The sequence below is a fragment of the Rhea pennata genome, chromosome 26, assembly GCF_028389875.1.
Source record: "Rhea pennata isolate bPtePen1 chromosome 26, bPtePen1.pri, whole genome shotgun sequence".
NCBI lineage: Eukaryota > Metazoa > Chordata > Aves > Rheiformes > Rheidae > Rhea > Rhea pennata.
The window spans coordinates 4312081-4328249 of NC_084688.1; the positions used below are offsets into that span (position 1 = coordinate 4312081).

General features: G+C 50.3%; 1 protein-coding gene across 1 annotated transcript; it reads right to left on the minus strand.

The window, feature by feature from the left end:
* Nucleotides 1-34: 34 nt before the first annotated feature.
* On the minus strand, nt 35-7272 carry EFCAB3 (EF-hand calcium binding domain 3). The gene is made up of 11 exons (XM_062595363.1): nt 7239-7272; nt 7088-7159; nt 4913-5012; nt 4223-4296; nt 3595-3738; nt 3117-3188; nt 2833-2959; nt 2306-2496; nt 1675-1859; nt 1464-1586; nt 35-331 (listed from the first exon to the last, which is right to left on the minus strand). Exons 1-11 carry the CDS (start codon nt 7270-7272, stop codon nt 35-37), a joined length of 1419 nt encoding a protein of 472 aa, XP_062451347.1.
* Between the last annotated feature and the right edge of the window lie 8897 nt (nt 7273-16169).

Here is a 16169-nt window from a genome sequence, read left to right on the forward strand (position 1 = left end):
GCCGCGACGGCGAGAATAAGCGCTTTGCCTCGTTTTATTGCCCGCGGCGCACGGCAGGCCCCTTCCGCCGCGCCGCGGCCCGGCTCGCCCTGGCGCTGGAGCCCCGCGAGCGGCGGTAGAGCTCGTTATCCACCTTGCGGAGGTCGTCGGGTGTCACCAGCTCCTGGCGCACGTTCCAGGACCAGGAGTAGACGGAGAAGATGTGGTGGAAGCGCTCGCTGCCCGTCTCCAGGCCGATCTGGCCGCCGCGGATCCTCCGCCACAGCTTCAGCAGCCTGGCGCGCTCGTGCAGGGCCAGGCTCTGCCTGTACAGCTGGGTTGCCCTGTCCATCTAGGAGGAGGGAGGGAGATTGAAAGAGGTGGCGAGAGGAGAGAGCAGAGTGTTGCCCAGGTGCCAGACAGGAGGAACGTGCAAGACTGAAAGAGCAGCTCAGTGAGCCTTTATAATGTGGTGGCAGCAGGTTATAAACAATTCCTGCTGACGATTAATAGTAATAAACAACTAAGTTATTACTATGCCTTTGCTTTCGTTTCTGTTTGCGGTTGTGACAAACTTTAATACCTGTGTCCAGTTAAAACGTTCATCAGACAGTTAATTTAAAGGTTGCACGAGTGACCAGTGGCGCTTCAGTTCTGGTCTGTTTGCAGTCTGCATGTCAAAAAGGGTAACATCTGTCCTCAAAGTTTTACAGTATCTTGACATCTCCTTGTTACTGTATCTAAGTTGTTTTATCAAATACCATTATTTATTGTTCCTAGCTTTGTGTCTGCAGCTGAGAGAAACAGTTACCATGAGAAATAAGGAATAACATGGGTCAAACCTGTAACTAGATGATTTATTTTTCTATCTTAATGACAATCACACCTTTCTTTTGGTCTTGTACTCCTAACAGCCTTGCAATCTGAAGGGGGGTGGATTTGGGCTAGGGCACTGGGCCAGCATGAAGAGGGCCTGCCAGGGTTGTCATCTCTCTACAGAGCAGGTGGTTACATTATCAAACCTACATGCTTAGGTGAGGTAGCCTGAACTTCGCGGCTGCCCGGTGTCCAATTCTCCCAATTATTTCAATAGCGGTCATATTTGTTTACTACAGAACTAAAATTGCTCTGTAGATTTCCACAGGAATCCACAGCAACTCTTGCAGGACATATTTGCAGCATGGATTTAGGGTTAAAAACTGGGAACCCGTGCTCACCCCACAGTGTGGGTGACAGTAATGGCAGCTCTGCTGTCCCCAAAAGCCTGATTGTGCTTTCTATTTCCTAAGCTCATCTCTCCCTTTGGTGCAGATGGAAGGTACTGCACTAGGGACAGAAACCCCACTTGGCCCATTCTTGTTGAGACAAGAGAGTGCTGCAGTGGAGAGAAGGGAGGGATGAAGTAAGCGGCTGATTAAATACAGAACATCAATGCAGGGAGCTCTCGGAGAGTGGTTAGGGTGGGGGCTGGATTTCATACTCACGTCAGCTTGTATCTTGTCCAGTTTGTTCGCTCTCAGGTGACAAGGTTTGTTCAGGACCTCTGAGTTGACTCTAGGGGAGATTCTCTGCTTTTTGAAGTGAGCAGGAAGCTTCAGTGCAGCTACCTGATTAAACAAAACACAAGCTATAGGACTTGGCCCCAGGCTTCCATTATTTCTGGTACATAGCTGAAGCATTGCTTGTGTCTCTCACCTCCTGTACCCAGTTTCTCTTATGGAAGAAGTGGTTCTCAAACGAAGCTATTGGTTCATTCCTTCTCTGCCTCTCCAGCTTTTGCAAATCTTTTTTTGGCCTTCCCGCTACCACTGCCTCTTGTTTAGGAATCAGCGGAAAGATGGGTACCTGAGCATAAGGGCTGTCTGAAAGGGGTACACACGCTAGCAAAAAGAAGTGAGAACAAGAGTCACTAACTGTCCAGCCAACAACCAGCTGCTTCTTGCCTTTTGGTTTGTCTTCTTTACTGACCAGGGAGGGACTAAGCAATGAATTTCTCACTTTTCTGAAGCACAAGTTGCAGTAGCTGCAATCCTGTTACCCAAAATTAACAAGCACAGGGTGAGAGCTGCAAAGATACCAATCACTTGGCCACTGTGCTGAGGTGCTAAAATCTACAGCACGCAGGTGCCTGCAAGGTGTTGGGGTAACACTGAGCTCACCTACCCCTAGACACTTTGAGCCAACCCAGCTATCCACCTTGGGAGACGGACACATGCCAGGAAGGAACCAAAGAAGCTGTGTCGAAATGCCACCGTCTGGTACCCTCCCCTCACAGCTCCAATCGCTTCCCATTCGGATTGAGTGGGAGTGACTGGGCCGATCTCACCTTTAAGGCTCTCCACATAAGCTGCTAAGTCTTTATCATTCATGAAGGAGAGGCGAGCAGCATTTACAAAGGAAGATACATAAGCCTGATCCTTTCTAATTTTGCGATGGTTCTTTCTACAATACATTAAGCTGTCAGAATCCTTCCAGGCTTTTTGGCCAGTGCAGTTCACAAACTTCTGCCGGTAGTACCTAGAAGACAAAAGATGGGGTTGTTGTCCCGTGAAACACATCCCAAAGCCCCATGCAGCACTGGCTGTTGTGTGCTAATGTATTGCAGGAACTGTGTGTCTGGGAAGACCAGATATATGAAGATATTTAAGCCACAAAGATGTGGGATAGACACCTGCTGGCATTTACAGCAGTATCTTTGTAGTGTAGGTGCCTGATGTATTGAGGTACTTTTTTATGTCCTGCTAGATACTGAACGTTTCTAGAAATCTAGTCCTGAGCCCCTGTTTTCAGTGCGCTGAATTATGTAGTACATGAACATCCCTAGAAAGTGGAGACCTCCAAAAGGCAGCTCACCTGACAATCTCAAGCAGAGTTCTCTGGGGCAGAGCAGCCAACTCCACCAGTTTTGACAAGACTTCAAAGAGCAGGATCCCTGAGGCATTGACAGAGTCAAAGTTGCCTGTATAATTTTTCTGTGGGACTGGAGAAGAGATGGAGAGTGGTCAGAGCCATGACTGAGCCTTCTTGCTCGCTCCCAATTATTCTGATAACCAGGCAATTTGGGTAGTTCTGGATAAGAGAGGCTCTGGCTGGAGGGGAAAATAGCCACTTGCCTGGGTAGGACGTCTCTTGCTTACCTATTGCCTGCATGAAACGCTTGTTGTCAGTAACAATGGTCAGAAAGTCAGAGAAGTTCACCTTGCCATCTCCTGCGGGCAAACGACATCTCCGTTAGCAAAGCACTTTTCTGCCCCAGGGCAGTGTAATGAAAAGCTGCGGTGAGCAGTCCAGAGCTAGTAATGCAGGAGGATTTGCTACTGAAATCTAACAGTAGGAGAAAAAGCTGTTAAAGGTTTAACGTGTAACTGAGCTGTGGATCTCAGTGCTTCAGGATGCATAAAGGGATCCCAAAATGTGCTATATATATTCATGAAAGATAGATTCATTGGTGAGTGCTAAAACGCTACAGCCCCAAATATAGCCTCTGGCTCGGGAAACATTTAAACACAGTGTTTCCCAGGGCTGGGAAGGCGTATGGAGAAGGGTCACTTTGCACATCCAGAAATTGGCTCAGAACAACCTGCTGGGAAGTAACATGTGGTCTGGTGCACTCACTGTCAGCATCTGCGTACAGCAGCTCATCGTTCGCCTCTTGACGGGTTAAGCTAATCCCCAGCTCCTTAGCGGTCTTTTGCAGGCTGCGAAGGTTAATATTGCCATCTGGGTCTTTAGGGAAGAAGTTGAAAGCATCGGAGAATGCTGCAGACAAGCAGGGAGAGGACAGCAGGTTACATGGGGAAGGGAGGAAAGACACTACCTACGTTATTCTCTTTTGGAAACAAGGAATCATAACCACTCTGCAGTGGGGGTTGAGGGTGGTTGTTCCTTACTGCCAGTTGCAAAGCATCTGCCTTGAAACAGCTATCAACAGTGCAGGAGAATTGGGGGATCTGAGGAGAGGAAGGGCGAGCTTGTATTTAATGGGGGGCACTGGGTGAGATGCTTGATTTAGTTCCTAGCTCTGGCCTCTCGAGCCTCAATTTGCTCTCTGTCAAAAAGGGTATTGATGCTTCCCTCAGTCACTGGGCCCCCAAATCCTTGCGGCAGGGAATTGTCCCTTGCTTTGTGTACACTTGGCCGCTACCACGGGCATCATCTCAGGAGGACCTTGCAGTGCAAAGGTTAAGCTAAAGGTCGAACCACTCCTGACCATGCTGGCAATGTGCTCTCCCGGTAGCATTACCTTCCAGTTGTTTCTTTGTCAAATTCTTTGCTGCTTTGCACTTAATTCTCTTCTGAGCGATGTGTGAACGTTCCCTGGCACACACACGGGCATAAAGAAAGATGAACAGATTGACACCGGAGGGGCACATGCTGACCGAGACCAACGGACGTGCAGCTCCCGCTGCTGGTGTGGGAGCAAGCATTGCAGGTGCCAGCCCTCTCAGCTCTGCGGGCCAGACCAGGACTGACAGCAGCTGACAGAGAAGAGCTCGCCACCCAGCTCTGCTCTCGCTGGGATGGAACTGAAGCCCTGTGGAGCACTTCATGTTCACTGCTTAAGGGACAGAACCGGTAATGGGATTTCAAATGTCTTTCTCAGTTCAGGCCAGCTTTGACCAAGGGCAGCTCTGGCTGTCCTGGTGTGTTCTGGGAAGCAGAAACAACAGCAAGGAGGACCACCCCCAGAGACCTCCCTTGGCCACAGAGCAGCAGTGGATGGACCAAAACTCTTGTTACGCACAGCCTGCATGGGGCGGATGTGCAGAAGCCCAACTCAGTCCTCCATTCGTAGCTCATATGTTTCTTTATGTTGATAATACCAACACGATGAGCATTGCTGAGATGAGCATGAAGGCGGGCGTGTGCTTGATCACACAACAGGCCAGGGGAGCATAATTTCCACACATCCTTTCCCCACCTTTGTGCTTACCTGGTTGTCTTCCCTGGGAGGGATTTCGGCACCATGTTCATTGGCAGAGAGTTCAGCAAGCTGGCTTTGGGAACATGTCCAGGAGCATGAGCAGCTTTTTCTGGGTGTGAAAAGACACAAATAAGCAGGGAGAACCACAAGCTTCCCTTCAGCCAACACTTACAGCCTTAGGTATTACAAAGAGGAGAGCTGGAAGGACTCTGAGGTGACACCTCGCTCCGCTTTTTCCTGCAGTGGCGTTGACTCACTGTGTCATCTGCTTCACAGGTGTCAGGATACCTAGTTGTGGAGATCCTGTGCCTTCCCTGTCTTCTGGTAGAGCATCTTTGCTAATGTCTAATTTGAATCCCCCCTTCTTGACTTTTAAATCTCTGATTTCTCATCCCACCCACAGTGGGTGTAGACAGCAGTTCATCCCCTTTCCTCCTTGCCCTTCCCTTCAGAGTAGCTGGCGCCTGGGACAGCAGGTAGCTCTCCAACACAAACTGCTGCCCATGGTGCTCGTGGAAGAAGCAGCACTTTGTGGACAAGCTGCTGTGCTTTTTCCTCCCACCCTTTGAGCATCATGGCTAGCAGGAGCCAAAGGCTGACTAGTCACTGAGAGAGGAATTAATATCACACAAGCTCATTCTTGCAGGTGTTTTCTTCCACCTGCTAACCCAGAACCCTGCTCCGCCAATGGACAGGAGGCCACACAGTTGTCATCACTGCATACCGCGTGTTCCCAGCCAGCCTGTCACCCCTACAGCACTGCGACCCAGAGTGAGGGCAACCATAGTGCTGGCGGCAGAAGACCCAGGCTCGGTCCTGCGCACATCCAAGATCTGTGAGACATTGAGCAAATCCCAGCCAGGACTGCCTGCCCACTCCAGCACTGCCAGCAAGCCAGTACAAATCTGTTCTCCCGAAGTAAAAACACTGAAAATTCAAGAAGAGGGAGGCTGTGCTGCCACCATTCCCCTTTCCTTGTCCTCCAAGCCTCACCTAGCTCTCTTTCCAGCCAGTTTCTTAGGTACAGGATTTCTCATTTTCTGGACATCATCTGAACATCTGGGGGCAGCTGATAGGAGAAGGCTTAGGCAGGAATTAGGGTGCGTGAGCCTTTGCCAAAGGTGTTATTACAGATTCTCCAGTGACTTGGATTCACATCAAAAGGACAAGATATTTTGGTGTTTTCTACTTCCCCTTTCAAGGCAAACATGACTTACTCAGGGCCCAGGAGAGGCAACAGTTTACTGCTCAAAGCCTTCACAAAGTCTTTCAGATTCACTGTCCTGTCTTCTGCAAGGCAATGAGCACGTTGGGTACCCTCCTGGGGAGCTCTGGCACACAGAGGCAGTGGGGAAAAGCCCCCAGGTGCCGTACTGGGAGCCAGCTGATGTCCTGTGGAGGTGCTGAGGTTTTCTCCCGGCATTTTGGACCTGCTTAACATTATGCATTTCCAGAATAACGTTTGAGTCAATGAGGGAAGCATCACGGTCTTTCGCGGACTTTGAAGCAAATTTGACCACAGTGCCGCAGGCAGTGAGACATGGCAGAAGTGGTCTGCTCTTGAGACAAGAGCATTGGAAAGCCCAGAACAAGGGCCAGCTCTGAACTGGTTCGGTTCTTTCAGACAAGGAAGAACCAAAAAGGGGCAGGGAGTTTGCTGGGCAATAGGAAAGAGGCATCCAGCCTCCGTTTCAAGTCAGAGCAGGTCCATGCAAAGCTGACATGCAAGCTACCCCACAAAACACCTGCAGCAATATCATCGATGCTCCTTGCTGATGGTGGGGTGCTACAGCATCTCCTGCTGTTCCTCAGCAGTCAGGGGATCCCCAGGCTGGCCAAGACAGTGCCAGGTCCTGGACAGCTACCTTAGTGATCAATCACAATTAAACATCTCAGAGCTGCCTTAAAAATGATTTTGGGTGATATGTGGGCTACTGCATGTGTGCAGATTAATGTCACAGTGACACAGCTGTTCTTCACTGCCAAATGTGACTGCAGTGGTGGCCAAGGGAGCCAGATGGAAGAAAAGCTGTCTCTGTCCAGAGGGGAATATGTACATATAGACAGATGGGCTGAGAGGGCCTGATTCTCAGCTGGTAGAAAGTGATTCTGCTCTGCAGAAAGCAGTACATCTCTCCTGGTCTCTCTGCTGACTGGACAAGCAGCTTAATTTTTTTTGCTCACCTGCTCCTTGGGCTGTGGACTGGGCAGTTTTGACTCGATACATGAATTCACTCAAATTCACCTTTCCATCAGCTGCAAGAGAACAGCACGAGCTCAGAGCTCACCCTGCCAGAGCAACTACACAGAGGATGGTGAGACCTGCAGCACTCACCATTCACTGTGACATGCTGCAGCACTTCTTGCATCTCTTCATTGGTAAGATAGATCCTCATACTGCCCAGGATGGTGTCCAGGCTCTGGATATCCACCCAGTCCCCTTGAAATAGCGGAAGGGAAGGACAATCCAAATCTAGTCATCTATGTCTGAATTATTCACCCTGGGTCCCTCCATAATCAGCAGTGAGACTGACACACCCAAGGGATGGTTAATCACCAGGGCTTTAGGATGGGATTTTGCTGCATGAGGTCCCATTTCAGGGAGCTTCTTGCTCATTTACTTGTATAAGGAAGCTCTTGGGGACTATGGACTGCTGTATGGTCCTCGATTCCTTTGTGGTCAAACAGGAACCTCCCTGCCTTTTGTTATCCTAGTGTGTCATGTGTTAACCTAACATAGTCCCACCCAAACAACGCCAATGAAACACAAGGGCGAGGTCTCCTGTGTCAGATGAGGGATAACTTCACTTCACCATCTACTGGAGTAGAGCTGATCAGACACCACACTGAGTATGGTACAACATTGGTGGGCCTGGGCCAAGTGCTATTCTTGGCTCTACTGATGTGTGTCTGCAGATGATCCAGCCCAACATCAGCTGTTGGTTTGTCATGTATAAATAACAAGTGCAGCATGTGAAGTACAGTGATCTTTCTGGCTGTCCCTGAGGACATTGAGGAAAGCCCAGAGGTTATTAGATGGCGTCTCTGGAGCATATAAGAGTTACAGTACCCAGCAATGAGGGAAGACTCTTTGGACAAAAGGACTGAGGGTGAATGTCCCATATGGTCATGGTGTGCAGACCTCAGTCCCAAGGGATTTTCTCACATACTCTCAGTCTGTGATGGTCTTCGTGTGTTCATTATGCTCCTCATGTATGCACTCAGGCTAACATTACCACCTTCTGCAAAGGAAAGACCTGCTCAGAGATAAAAGCCAGACAGAGTCTAGGCTGGGGAAGCCATGGATGGAGCTGGGTCTTCTTCTTTATCACCCTCTGCTAGAGGCACAAAGCAGTAGCCAGCAGGAGCTGGGAGTGGTGAACACCAGGACAGTCACCATGGTAGTGGAGGCATCTCCATCCTTGGACACATCCATAGCTTAGCTAGGAAAACCGCAGCCAGCCTGATCTAGTATCAGCAATAGATGGCTCTAAGTGGGAGGCTGGACTGGGGGCTTCCAGAAGCTCCTTCCTGCTGACATTTCTCGTTCACTCACCATCCACTGGAACATGTTTCCGAGCCTCTTGCAGTTCCTCTGGAGTTAAATGGATCCCCATGGTGGCTAGGATGGAGCCCACATTACTGACATCAACTTTGTCCTCTAGGAAAAGAAAAAGCCCCTTTGAACAGTTTTCTTTCTAAATGTGCTTTTAAGTAGCATTCTAAACATGTCAGCAAGGTGCTACCCTTTCGATGCACAGCCAGAACACGAAGGGAGGTTGGTTATACAAAAATAAGAACAGGGATATTAACATCTTTTGCCTGTCTCCAGCTCCATCCTCCAGAGGATTTAAAATCTTTTCAGTACGTTAGTGAAATTAATCTCACCAGCATGCAGGGTGGAGCAAAGCCCTGCCATCACTTCTGTGAGGGGAACCAGAGCAAGACGAGGTGGCTTGTGAACAGATCAGTTCACAAGCAACAGAGTGCTTGTGTGCAACAGAGTTGAGGCATGAAGGGGAAGAGAAGCCAGAGGGTGTCAGCTAAATCCTTGTGAATCTCAAGCAGCCCATTCTACATCTGTGATTTCCCACCCTTGTGGCTCCTGAGTTATGACGTGGAGCAGGAGCACGCAGAGAACAACGTTGTACTTTGCTTTTTCCAGCAGCCTCAGGTATGATGTGTTAATTTTTGATGGCCCTGAGCAACCTGAGGGTTTCTCGTGGAAAACATGTTCCCTTGGAAACATGGATTGGGCATGGGAAGTTTGAGTCCTCAATCCGAAGCTGGATTCTTGTGGTGGCACCTCTGGGAGCTTGGCTGCACAACCCAAGGGCTGTGGTTGTGATATGTGATCGCACATGAATTTGTGTTACCCGTCTGGTTTTGGCACGCTGTATGGGAGTGCGGGGAAGTGCATGTGGCCATAGCAAGCTCAGCTATGAGGTGTTCGGAAACACCTTGCAGCTGCTGGTGTGTCTCTGACTCCCTTGCACAGTTTCATTACTAGGCAGATTTGCAATTCATTAAATATACAGCTGCAGAGCGTTCTTCAGAAGGACTCTTGTCTAATCCTGTTTGCTGTCATCTAGCAGCAACCTCCTTTACTGAGCTCTCACTCACCTTCCCCCAGCGGTGGTTTCTGGACTGCCCTTCCTGCGTTCGTAAATTCGTTCAAATTCACCCTCCTGTGAGCTGCAAGGGGAGAGCAGAGCTCAGCATCAATGGAAATAACAGACACCAGAGGACAGAGAACACTAGGTGTTGGTGATGAACCTCATGGCAGCTACTGCACAAGCAAGGGGCTTTCACAAAAGGTTGTTTAGAGCTTTATTCCTTCCAAATGAAGGCAGGATGGAGTCCTCGACCAGGGTCAGGCACTGGAAAAGGGGAGAGTTGAAAGTAAAACTGCTGGGACTTGCTTCCCTTTACCCTGGTAGGAATCCAGACTGACTTCATTGTGCATGACCCCCCACTGTAGCATGACAACCAGTTGAGGTACAAAAGTAATATGCTACACACTGCTGAGACAGAAAAGGAGGATTTTACTACTATAGAGGAACAATCATTGAATCCTTACCACCACTGACTTTCTGATTCCTAGATATTTCTAGGCTTCCTCCAAGGAAAAGGACCTGAAATACCTACCTCTACCTGCCACATGTCCTAAGGCTTCCTGCAGCTCCTCACTGGTCAGGTGGACCCCCATGGAGCCCAGAATGGAGTTCAGATCCTGGATGCTGACCTTGTCCCCTAGGATAGAGCCCAAGCAATACTTGAATGGAGCAGATTGTCCCACCAGCAGCAGGGACTGGCTTCCTGGGGAGTTCTCCGTTCTCGGCAGGGCCAGGGAGAGGGCAGCCAGAGGTGCTCACCATCCACAGAGACATGACTCAGCACCTTCTGCAGCTCCTCTGGGGTTAAGTGGATTCCCATGGTGGCCAGGACAGAGCCCAGATTATCCACAGCGACACTGTCCTCTGTAACAAGGAAGTTTCGAAAACCTCCTCTCCATGCTGGCAACCAGCAGAGAGAGACTTGGCAGAAAAAGAAGGGTATTAATAATAACAATAGAGACTCCTTTGCCTTTCACCTACCCTTTCCATCTCAGGATCTAAAGGTCTGTAGCCACAATAATGCAATGAAACTCCCTCCCCCCAAGGCAGAGTGGGATGCTGAGGCCGAGAAAGATTAAATTCCCTTTTCAAGGCCATCCATCACCCATCACCTCCTTCCATACGCTACACCGTATGTAACATGCTCTAGACACAAGTCCCTTCTCCTTTGAGACACTGATGGATGGCATTTATATCGTGCCAAGATGCACCGAGTTCACGCTAGGCCACCTGTGCCGAATAAAGCAAAACAAAATTTTAATGTAAGATTAAAGGAAAGGGAGAAATGGAGAAAATTTAACCTCTACTGAGTGCACAGCATATTCCGTTCCGGCAATGAGGCAACTACTCACTGCAGACACCCAGCAGCCTCCCTGTGCTGCTGTCTGTGGCTGCAAGCTGCAGGGAAGATGCATGAGCAGAAAGCACAGAGGGAAATACCAGTTCCTACCCACTGTGTGTCCAAAGGCTTCCTGCAGCTCTTCGCTGGTTAAGGGCCCACCCCCGGAGCCCAGGATGGAGTCCAGGTCCTGGATGTCAACCTTGTCCCCTGAGGTAGGGGGAAAGATGTAGCTTAGTTAAGTTTGTTCAAGGAAGAAGAGCCCAAAACATGTACAGAAGCCAAGGGGGAGGCTCTTGGCTGCAGCTTTAAATGCCCCACCTAGAAAGGAAAGTTTCTACCATCAGAAACCCTCATATCCATGGAGGATTTGGGGATTTTAGATAATCTCCCTCCAAAACTTCTTCCCAAACCAAGGCTTTTTTTTGGCCAGGCATGCATCTAGGCTATGCATTCTGTCCCAGGCTAATCCCCGACTCCTTTACAGCTCCAGGAGGTTCTATCAGCGGCTAAAGCCCTGAGCAACCTAGTTTGATCTCATAGGTGACCCTGCTTTGAGGTTCTTCCCAATCTGAATTATTCTCTGATTTTGTGTCCTGGGAAGTAACAGCATTTTGGCTTTTTTATTCTACTTTCTCTTGTTCGTCCCTGCTCTTTTCAGCACAACAAATGCTGCAGATGCTGAACAATCCTGAAGTACAGATATACTTACCATCCACAGTCACATGCTCCAATGCCTCCGGGAGCCCCTGGTCTGCTATGTGTGTTCCCATTTGGGCTGGATGAGACTTCAGCTCTCCAACATCAACCTGCTTCCCTAGAATCAATGGAGAGATGTGTTTCATTTTGGAAAATTTTGTACAGTTCTAGGTTACAAATGCACCTTAGATTGACTTCTAGCTGCACCAGGAGGAGCTTTGTTCATTCTTGGATTTATGAACAGCCATCAATTTGCAAAGGATGTTGACGTATAAATGTTCTCCAAGGAGAGCTCCTATTGCACTCAGGACCATTGATGCAAAATAGCTTCCTTCAAAGACATAAATGTGATGCTCTTTTGTAAGGTGCAAAATTGGGCAGAAGGCTAAAGAGCAAAGCTAAAGCCTGCCAGATTTCTCCACCTTCGGCAATGCCTGAGGTAGCAGTGGCTGGCTCTTATGGTTCTGCCATTGCCACATGTGCAAAGCAGAAGGAAAATGCTCCCAGATCATAAGTTGCCCCTGCTAGTCTCAGGGTGAGAGCTGAGCTGTATGAAACTGGAACTGAGATTGTGTCCAGGAGCTTCATTTCAAACCAGCCACCAAGCCAGTGCCAGCTGTAAGGTGTCTCTGGGCACTTGCCAGTCCTGCAGATGACGAGCCCTGTGAGCTTGCAGTCTTGCCCATGGGTCTCTCCAGGCAGGTTTTCATCTTCACATATTTAACCTTCCTGTGCCGCCAGCCCGTGTGGCAGCACAGCAAAGAAACATCAATGTGACCATCAGGCTCCACAAACCTGAGCAGGTGCTGGCTCAGCGTGGCCTGGAGCGTTTCACCCTGGCTGTGCAGGCCTGGGCAGCTCTCATGAAGGGACAGTCGCTGCCGGTATTTTAGGTGGCAAATTGTCCCTCTCCCCATCTGCCTAAATGCAGGGCTTTTCACAAGGTTTTACTGCTTTTCTTGTCCCATCCTACCCTCCAGGGTGGCCCAAACTTTGCCCAGAGGTTCCTTTTTATCACTGTTAGTTTTGGCCAGGATGTGAAAACCAAAACCTTTAGCAAGAGGTGCCCTGCGCAGAGTCCAACGCGTAAGCTCAGGACGCAAGGCCAAAATTGGAAAGATATCAGTGTCTCCGAGACATTTCTCCGGGGATCCCCATCTGCGCTGGATCAGAGGTGGCCCAGCAGAGCGGAGAGCGTTCGCCGAGCGCGTACAGACATCACCATCTAGCGGTCCCTAACGCCAACAGCGTCGACGCTGCCCGAAACCCGCACGTCCAGCAGGGTTGGAGTTACTACGCTCTCAAATGGCTTCCCTGGGGAGCAGCGAGCAGCCGCAACCTCGCTCTGGCCTCCCACCCCAGGAGCCACCTCCGGCTCCACGCGCTCCTTCACACCCGCCACTGCATCGGCTCGATTTTGGGGGCAAAAGAGCCACTTCCGACTGCCGGTTCTCTTGACTGTGGGCTTGATCCTGGGAGCAGCCATGTCTGATGGCATTAAGAGGCCAGGAGCTCTGCTGAACGAGGCCTTGTCTTAGCCCACTGCCTCACGGGAAATGGCAGAGACCTTGGGCGTGACAGAGGCTTTGTCCATCTTACGTACCTGTGCGTGGGGACAGGGCACGGGGAGGGTAGTGCAGAGCAATGCTGCTACCCTTTCTTGCCTCAAAATTAAATTGCTTTAAAGCAACTTAAAAAGCATTTGAGTTGCCCAGATTTGGAAACAACTAAATGATGTGGAGGGTCCACCATTGCCTCCCTCCAGCCGCCTTTTCCACTCCAGGAGTGGCTGCACGGGAGGAGGATCGGTAGGTTATGGCTTCCCTGGTTTTGCAGCTGGCTGATTTCTGGTGTCACGACAGCTTCTGTGAGCTGTGGTGGTCACTGCTGAGGCAGGAAGAAAATGCTGCAGAGAACTGAGCTCTGCATCCATGAAGTCTCCTACTCAGCATCTGGAGACATTATGCTACCATTAAAAGTTACCAGAAGAAAAGGCTGTAGTGGAGCAGACCCAACATGAAGACATGACACCAAGGTGTCTCAAAACCACCCAGGATCCCCCTCAAAATCTGCTTGGTTATTACACTAACCACAGCCTCAAAACTCTGGCTCCGAGGAATCACCGAGATCAATGGTGCTACCCATGGTCATAAATCTCTCACTCACGTGTGGTTTCAGAGCATCTCCTGGTGCTGGTCAAGCTTTTCATAAATTCTTTAAAATTCATCTTCTCATCTCCTATGGGAGAAGAAACAGGTCAGACAGGGCCAACAAGCCTGATGGTGACTGGTGGAAGATGGAAAGACCACAAGGTGAGTTCTGCCCTCCGTGCCTGGAAGAAGGGGGGCTTGGGGAAAATCAAGATAAGCATGAGGCCAGCACATCGGCAATGCAGCTCTCTTCAGGCCAGGCATGGTTTGCACTGCACCCCATGAGCAGTGTTGCTAACCCAACACTGTAGTGTCGACGACAGGCGATGCTGCCCCTTAGGCCCTAAAGGAACATGGCCTATCCGGATAATTCCCCGAGGCCCTCCTGCACGGCTCACCAGTGATGGGGACCCTGCTGAGCGCTTCCCGAAGCTCTTCCTCTGGGACCATGATGCCCATGTTGGCCAAAACTTCTCTCAACTGAGACACCTCCATTTGGTTTTCCTTGACTTTTCTGATGACCTCTAAGGCTTCCTGCATGGCTGTGAGTGTGCAGAGAAGATATTTGAGTCAAGATCCCTGCAAACAACGATGCAGGGAGGTGTTTACCCTGCCTCTTGGAGACCTTGGGCCAGCCATACCCAACACAGAGCTAAACCTTGCTGTCACAACCTTTCCTGAAGGCTTCCTTCCTGAAGCCCTCCAAGGGCTGTCTCCACCACCAGAACCACAATATCCTCCCCGAAAGGTGAGTGAAGGTGGGGATGGCAATTCCACCCATGACACAAATCTTCAGCCCACCCCCCCTACACCATCACAGGTACCTTCCTCACAGGTTGCGTGGGACTGCTCCGGCTATGCATCATGCTGGTACAGCGGTTGGGGCTCAGCAACACAGTGGGCGCTGTGAGCAGGACATCATGTCCCTGCAGGGCTGGGCTCTCTCCATGTGTACTCACCATCCACAGAAACTTTCTCCAGCCCCTCTTGGATGCCCAGGTGGTTCGCACAAGCCAGCAGGTCGCTCACAGCCAGCTGGTCACTCTTGAAGGCGCTGGTGACACCGACAGTGTCTTCTGGTGCTGCTGAAGCAGAGAAGGAGCCATGTGGAGTCAGACCATGGGCTTGGCATGAGCCAAGGGGCTGCTTTGCAGCAGGGTGCAGACCTGCTGCTGGGCTGGCAACACGTCTGCCAGGACAGGGACAGGCTCCAAGGCGCATGACACCCGGAGGACTTTTAAACCACATCCCAGTCCCACTACCCACTCGTCCCCACTCACCTGGATCTGACTGCTGGATGCTGCTCAGAGCGGTCATGAAAGCAGCCAGGTTCACTGTCCCGTCTTCTGCACCATCCCAACCAAACCCAGCGCGAGGGGAAGGAAATGAAGAAAGGGACAGAAAAGCAGACATTTGTGAGTCAAATAGTAGCTAGAAAATAACATACTCTGAGATAGAGCATGAGCTGGAGGAGTGCTGGCTGCACTGATTTTAAATTCACCTTTCTGGGCCTCTGAATTCCATGAAGTCCTACTTGAACTGATTACTAAATGGAGCAAAATTGGCTTTAAGCTTTAAGCCAATTGATTTAACTAGTCCAGGCTCATTCAAAGGCAAGTGATAAACCAGGACAACATTTCTGACTTTGTAATATCAGAGCATCCCTGGTCATCAACAAGACGAGAGTCCCCCCATCGATGGACCTGACTGTGCCAGTGGGAAGGGGGCAGCTTCTGCACTCAGTGGTGCTTCCTCCAATTTGCACCAGTAGAATCAGTCCAAGACACTGTCACCTAAAACTTAATGGTGCTACAGAGGGATGTTGCCCCTCTGCGCAGGGGACAGTATTGAACGTGGGAGACAAGGACGTGTCCCTTCCTACGGGACCCCAGGGGAGGGCAGGGGCGGTTGCAAGACTCACTTTCAGGAGCCACCTTCTGCAGAGCCTCCTCAAACTCCTGCTCTGTTGGGTGGATGTCCATGGTTTGGAGGATGAAGCACAGCTTTGCGGCCTCGGTACTGTCTGCTTTGATCCTGTCTACGTGCTCCAAAGTGTCCTGCAAGGCTACAGAGCCTACAGAGAACATCAAGGAGGTTACTGGGTCCTGCTAGGGGATGTTTATTTATCCATGGCAATGCTTGTGACAGAATTGGATGCTTTTCCAGTGCCGGTACTGGGTTGGGTGGAGAATTTTCTGACACAGCACTCTGCACCCATGGCCCAGCCCTGGGGATGAAGTAGGATGCTAAAGACACCCGTACTTTTTTGGGTGGTTGGTTATGTGCTCCATACCTTGATTTCCTTAGGCCAAAGGAGGGCTAAAACCCAGCCTCACTCGGCTTTACCAGTGATACCAGGCAGAGAAATAAGCCAGGAGCTGCTCGGAGCCTGCAGGAATCGGGTCTGTGTCCCTAATTGTGGTCCAGGAGCTCTGTGCCCTGGAAAATGCTGCTTCCCAGCC